General features: G+C 40.7%; 1 protein-coding gene across 2 annotated transcripts in view; it reads left to right on the top strand.

Moving 5' to 3' along the window:
- Bend4 (BEN domain containing 4) overlaps nucleotides 1-4,862 on the top strand; it is a 29,839-nt gene extending 24,977 nt beyond the window's left edge. The window contains exons 4-5 of one of the 2 annotated variants that reach the window (XM_047567269.1): nucleotides 1,001-1,241; nucleotides 3,811-4,862. In XM_047567269.1, the coding sequence (XP_047423225.1) occupies nucleotides 1,001-1,241; nucleotides 3,811-4,028 (459 nt within the window). In that variant the 3' untranslated portion in view covers nucleotides 4,029-4,862. The remainder of the gene's footprint in view (nucleotides 1-1,000; nucleotides 1,242-3,810) is intronic. The other variant, XM_047567270.1, reaches the window with a different exon arrangement.
- The last annotated feature ends 2,148 nt before the right edge of the window (nucleotides 4,863-7,010 follow it).

A 7,010-nucleotide genomic window follows, 5' to 3' on the forward strand; every position in this document is an offset into this window, starting at 1 on the left:
ATACCACCTACCTTTCCCAGTGCTTAACTAAGAAGAGCACTTTTTGAAATAAAACCTTGTCAGACCCAAACAGTGCCGAATTTATAACCTGTAGTAAATTTGCAGAGTTGTAAAACTGAATGAGTTTTCCCTTCTTTATTTTGTACACCTTAATTACTGGGGAAAGAGTACATTAAAACTGAGATCATGGGTTAATTAATTTGTCCTGGACTGTAGAATTTTATGGACAGCAAGAACTAAAGTAATGGTCGTGTAGGTGCAATTGACTAAACATGGCTTATAAATGTTACAGAAATTCCCATAATTAGTCCCACTGCAGCTATTTAGCCTGGGAATTTTATAGCAGACATAAATTATGAAGGTGAAAAGTAAGAAAAATTTTGAGTTGACATAGTGGCATTTGTAGAAGCTGTAATTTGAGGAAGCCTGTTTTACATTATTGTTAATGATTTTTTTCCAGTTTCCACAGCCCCGTCTTTTTAAAATACACTTTTTAATGTTGTTTCCACTGTAACACAATGGCTCTCAGGTGTTAGGTGCTTTAAACACGGGTAATACCTGATTAAAATAGACCACCAGCATCATTTCTAAATGTACTTAACTGCCAACCAGAGGATGAAGGGACCTGTTTGATCACACTCTTCAAAGTCATTTTTGCATATTTTAATAGATTGAAAAGGAAAGTTACAGGTTATATTTAAATAGTGTTTCCTGTCATTGGATCTTGACACATTTTAACCTACCTGTTAAAATGCAAGTTATAAATAGCTCCTCTTTCAAAGGTGTTCATTATACCTCATTGGCTCTTGTTATAGAAAATGCAAATGTAATTTGAAAAGTGCCCGTTCTGAGTGTGAGCAATTACTTGTGCTCTTCAGTACCCGATTCATTGTCAGCATAGCCACTTGGTTAAAAAGCATGTTTGCCTTTGAAATGGAGATCGCTTTGGCTTCTGGCTGGCTGGCTCAGTAGGTAATGAGAAAATATTTTGCTTTTCCAGGGAAGCAAGCAGCTGTTGAACAACTATCCTGTCTACATAACGAGCAAACAGTGGGACGAGGCTGTAAATTCTTCAAAGAAAGATGGGAGACGGCTCCTTCGCTACCTCATCAGATTTGTTTTCACAACCGATGAGCTTAAGTACTCATGCGGCCTTGGGAAAAGGAAAAGGTCAGTGCAGTCAGGAGAGACAGGTCCCGAAAGACGCCCTCTGGATCCAGTTAAAGTCACATGCCTCCGAGGTACTGCATCCTTCCGCTCAGTGTCCACCATCCGTGATCCCATTTCACCGCATTGGCTGTGGCTGCCCCGTACAAGTGTTCAGCCTTACTGTATTTTGATTTCTTTGCACTGAGACCGTATAGGCTTCATGTGGCCCATCTACCTGGTAGTGAGAAGCTCTGTAAGAGATCGTTTGCTTTAGCCTCGTTGTTCTCACTTAATGGTACATAAGCATTGCATAGCACCTCATGTTTCACGCTTTAAATTCAGATTTTCTTTTTGCTGCCAGAGAAGCCACTTCTGGCAAAATGGGAGTGTAGGGAAATGAACCAGGAAAGGAAAACGTGGAATTTTTTTTAAACTTTGGTAAAATTTAATCTTGTTTCCAATTCTAGCCTGCCACCCCTTCCTGAGCTTCCTTCTCAAGAATACTTGACCCAACTCCTTAAATTTGTTCAGACTTAATCTTCTTTAGTGCCTGCAGTATGCCTTATCTAGTAAAACTTTGTTTTGCTTTAAAGTTTCTATATTAAAAATGGAACTGGGGATATAACTCAGTTGGTAAAATGCTTGCCTTGCATGCACAAGGCCCTGGGTTCAATGCCCAGCACCAAGAAAGAAAAAAAAAAAAAAAATGCTTAGAGCTGCACTCAGTGATGCACACCTGTAATCCCAGTGACTCTGGAGGCTGAGGCAGGAGGATGGCAAGTTCAAGATCAGCCTGGGCAACTTAAACCCTGTATCAAAGTAAAATTTTGAAAATAAGAAGGGCTGAGGTTGTAGCTCAAAATGATAGAGTGCCCCTTGTTTCAATTCCTAGTACCACAAAAAAAGAAAGAAAAATACTGTTCAGATAATAGTACCATTTCATCAGTATTAACAGGTGATTGTTTTGCAGCTGATGATCTGCAAAAGCAGGCAGAGGTGAGGAGGAGGAAGCAGGAGGTACACAGTTGATTTGACAGATACAAATAAACATGTAGACAAGTAGAAACATAATAGTGCTAACTGAATGCTGTCACATCTGAAAAATCCACATCAGAAAGCTCAGATATTAACCTCTGTACTTCAGTAGCAATTTTATTGACTCTAAAGATTTAATACTGGTTTAATCTGGATAGGGATCAGAAGGTTTCCTGGTGAAAAAATTAATTTAAAAAATTATCACTGATAAGACTTTGTCTATTGGAAAGAATGTCCCTACACTCCCTGCTGAGTGCTATCTTACCATAAGTACTTGCTTGGTTTCTGCAATAGGCCGCTAGGGTGAATATATGGTATTCATTAGCAGCTAAGATTCCCTAGCCCACTCCAGAGAGTTCTCATTCAGCAGGAATGGTGGTGGGGCATGCACGGCTCCTGGCCATGATCATCCTAGGTGGCTGCTTGGTCCCCATACAAGTAACCCATACTTCAGGAAACCATCTGATGGGAAAATACCAGTATTAACTGAGTATGTTCCAAAGTCTGCCTCCTTTTGGCCAAGCTGAAAATTTCACTTAGAGTGACTGGGTCATGGAACTTTCTAGGGTCTATCTTAGCAAACCTAGCCATAGTTTCGTTTCCCTTATTCCCCAACACCATCAAAAGTGATAGAGTTATTTACCAGCACACAGTATTAGCTTGGGGGCTCCACTGGGTGCTCTCTGTATATACTCAATGAAGTTGCCCTTAGGCTTATAAAGGAGCCAAGATAAGGGGTGTCACAACTGTGACCCTTTCTTGAAACTTGGTTCACATCTTATGTTAATAGCAAGTCAGAGAAACAGAAAAGACATCCCAGAGAACCAGTGCCACTGCCCCCAAAATACTGTTGGTCCACGGTCACACTGATGCTGCCTAGTCAGAGTTCGTAGTCTCCTGCACATTCTCACAGAGGGTACAACCCATGACTTCCATACAGCACTTGAGTGGAAAGTACATAGGCAAGAAAGTCTTGGTGATCATGCCAGAGGCAGCTGAGCTAACCCTCCTCCAAGCATGCTAATTATTTTCTGGTGACATTAAATATTTAGATGAGATCACAATTTAAAAAGTCTTCTTAGTAAATATGTAGATATTACAATTTGAGTAGCCCATCTTGCAATATTTTAAGAATGAAGAAACCTTTTCTGAACTAGTATCCTCTCTCTCCCTAAGACCCTGCCATTTTATTGTGCTCAATCTTTAGACTCTTAGCTGGTTAGAGAATACCATGCTGGTGATACTTGCTGTGCTTCTGGAGTTAACTTTCTCAAAATGTCAGTAGTAAACAATATGGATTTTGAAATGTGCTCCATTACTGACTTATACTAGGCACGGTGCACACGATGTCTTACTGATCAAATTTACCTTTCTTTTCAACAGTAAATGTTCCTTAGCAATATCACCTCTCCCTTAGGGGATTTTTACTTGTACATATAAGAAAAAAATTGGTTTGGTGTAAGTGGGGTATAACAAGTGACTTCATCATGGCCCTGCATTGGATCTCCCATACAGCTTTTCTGATAGAGCTTCTATTAATGTTTGAGCAGCCTGTCCTATTGTCATCTGTCAAAACCAGCTATTGTTTTTCTCTCTCTCTTTTCACTGTTGTGTATATTCCCACAGAATTCATTAGGATGCACTGTACCTCCAACCCCGATTGGTGGATGCCCTCCGAGGAACAGATAAACAAAGTGTTCAGCGATGCTGTGGGTCACGCCCGGCAGGGGCGGGCAGTGGGAACTTTCCTGCACAACGGTGGCTCATTTTATGAAGGGATCGATCACCAGGCCTCACAGGATGAAGTCTTCAATAAAAGTTCACAGGATGGATCTGTGGATTAGGATTAGTGGACAGACTCTTCCCGCTGTAACAGCTGGTCCTTTCAGGAGCTCCAATTGTGAATGTCCATTTACCATCACCTGAGAGTCCAAAGCATGTTGTTCAGTCGTACTTCACACATTCTCAACCTTAAAACTCCCTTGACCAGAGTTCCCAAATAGAAATCCATTTTAGGGTTTTTTGGGAAGTGTATGGCACCTACAACAGACTTTAGTAATATTATATTATAAAGAGAAACTATAGTTGATTTTAAGTGATAACTGGCCAGACAGTGAGGGTGGAAAAATAGGTGAGCTCCTAGTCACCTGTCCCACATCTTCAGGTAAGCTCTGCTTCTTGAGCAGAGGTGGCTCCAAGGAAGGCTGGGTTAGTGTTCCTGCCCATGAGAAAAGGCAAGACATGGAGTTATTTAAGAGACACGTGTTCTTTTATTTTAATTCAAGTAAATTGTCCCATGTTTTCTAAATACTTGAATTGTGAATTCTCAGCAAAGACATCACATGGTGTCTGTACATTACAAAGTCTATTATTAACAAGAAACCAGAGAACTGAGGCTATTGATATAGACAGTGGTTAATTGGACATTAACTACTTTTCTGTTGTTTTACAAAGAAAACTTGCACTGTGTTGATCCCAAAGGCACTATATGATCTGTGGAGTTTACAAACAGTAGTCATTTTTCATTAAGCCAACCAAGAAACATCCAAAGATTCAAGATCATTTTCAGATGTTTGATTTCTTGGTTCATAGACGCATAGTTTCCATAGCCTTAAGTCCGGCTTCATCAACACAATGCCAAAGTGGTGGGTTGAACAGTAAGAATTCCACTGGTTGGTTTGGTGCACTGAGACCAAGCACATGGTGCAACCTGTGGTATTTGCCGCATTGATCAAATGTTCAGGCATTGGGAATGCACCACCTCAAGGCCGTTCTGTGACTATGCAATGGGCTTGTCTATAATTTCTTCAAAATCCGAGAGGTTTTCTATGCTGAGTTGACCTTTAGGTTTTACCTGTCTCCCATTGTCTTGCTGAAAATGCGTCAGCCCATCGTGTGCCTCCGTTGCCTCAGGATTTCCCTGAACTCCAGGCTCTGGCTCAGTTAACGCCATTCCACTTCCACTCCTGTTTAATTTGTTGAGCTCCAAATGTGAAATTAGTGGTGTCTTTGGAACCTTTCCTATCACTAAATGTGACAGAGGTGCTAGAATCATTTCCAGGAGTTAGTTTAGCTTTGGAGATGAGGAGAGAAAATTCCTTTACCAAACAAGTTCAGATTGCTACATTCTTTGTTCAGCAAAGAACTAAACGGGCAGTGTTATCAAAGCCTGTTAATGTCATGTATGAACACGAGTTTTGAAAACTGGATGGAAATTTTTAATTCATGAGAGTGCTCTATTTCGTCAAACTACTCTACTTTCAATAATTTGTATCCAGTGCATGTGAAATCCTAGGAACATATACTATAACCTTTCTTGAAAAGTTTAATGTTTATGGAGACCGTCATTTCTCAGATTGGTTAAGTGTAGAGAGATCCTCTTGGGTGAGTTAGCTGAAGTTTGGAAGTAAAAAAAATTATGTGGGCAAATGCAGTGTCTCTTATGGCAACTGTGGGACCAATATCTTTGACTATTCAAGGAAGGAAGGATACTTCTTGACGTGTTTTTAGAGGTCTTCCAGTGAGTGTCTTACAAGAGTCTTTGACGACATGAAATCTTGTGCGGAAGAAAAAACCACCACAGCCTCGTTTGTTCTTCCATCTTTTTTTGCAGTAGACGATCGTTACTCTTACTGCGAAGTCTGTCGTCAGGTGTCCTGTCGTCCTCAACACTTGTGCAGTCGTATTTCCTTCATCCCCCACCTGACCCAGGCACTCGCAGCCGCTGTGGCTGTGGTGCAGCATCAGCTCAGTCTGCTGGCCCTTCTCCTTAGCGTGGCATATCCATGCTGTTGGAGGTCCACCTGTAGGCTGGTGTGTTGCCTGGGTTTGTTACAGGTTCCTGCATGGTCATCTCATTTTAAAATCAGATTTTACAAAGGATGTTTGATTTTTGGTAAAGGCCAAGCACCGCTAAAGATAACATGCTATTGTTGCTGTCAGCCTTTCTGTTATCTGTAGAGATCTGGAGGTGTGGCTTTGTCTTCTTGATTTGATTTTCCATGTCTTTGGTAGTTGGATGCATTGTTCTCAAGAGAAACATGTCGACTTTACTCCTTGAATCATTTCCATACTGGTGCAAAATAGATTGAATTAAAACTTGAGGATGCTGCTGTGTTCCACTTGATTGGTGAGAGGAGGTCCCAGGGCTAATCCGGGAAGGTATCTGTGTCAGTGACTTAGGCCAGGAACCTGGGGAGGGGAGCAGTATTCTGCAAGCTGTAGAAACAAGTCATGTTTGTTACTCTCTTTGATGGTGCATTGTTCAGAAATCTTAACGATTTAACTCAAGGGGTAAGTGCTTTTAAGAAAAACTGGAAACATTTAAACCTGGGCATCCCTTGCTTGGTGTTCCTTATTCTGCCATAGCATGTGGGTGACTCCCTGTCAGCAGTAGAGTAAGTAGGTGATTTTACATTTTGGGTAATTCTTTACCTTTTCATATGTGATGAATACATTGATAGAAAAGAGTGTCATCAGGATTATCAGGAGATACAATCTTTAATTTGACCCAGCTACTTCATACAACATCAACTAATGGTAACCGATGTTGATAGAATACTTTAAATCCAGTAACTTTGTCATAGTATCTGATATTTATGCGAAATCTAGACAGTAGCCCCAAACTTGAGGATCTGCTGATTTGTGATTTCTACATTTCCCTGCTGCTTTTAATGACTTGTGCCTCCCTTCTGTTGCTCTCAAAAAATGGATGGAGCATTTTATAAAGATGAGAAACATACAGTGTTCAGAAACACAAATATACATTGCACTCTTATTTGGATTCTATCAGTCAAGATGTGCTCTAGACCTAAACTTTATACCCA

This window comes from Sciurus carolinensis, chromosome 10 (genome assembly GCF_902686445.1).
Source record: "Sciurus carolinensis chromosome 10, mSciCar1.2, whole genome shotgun sequence".
Taxonomy (NCBI): Eukaryota; Metazoa; Chordata; class Mammalia; order Rodentia; family Sciuridae; genus Sciurus; species Sciurus carolinensis.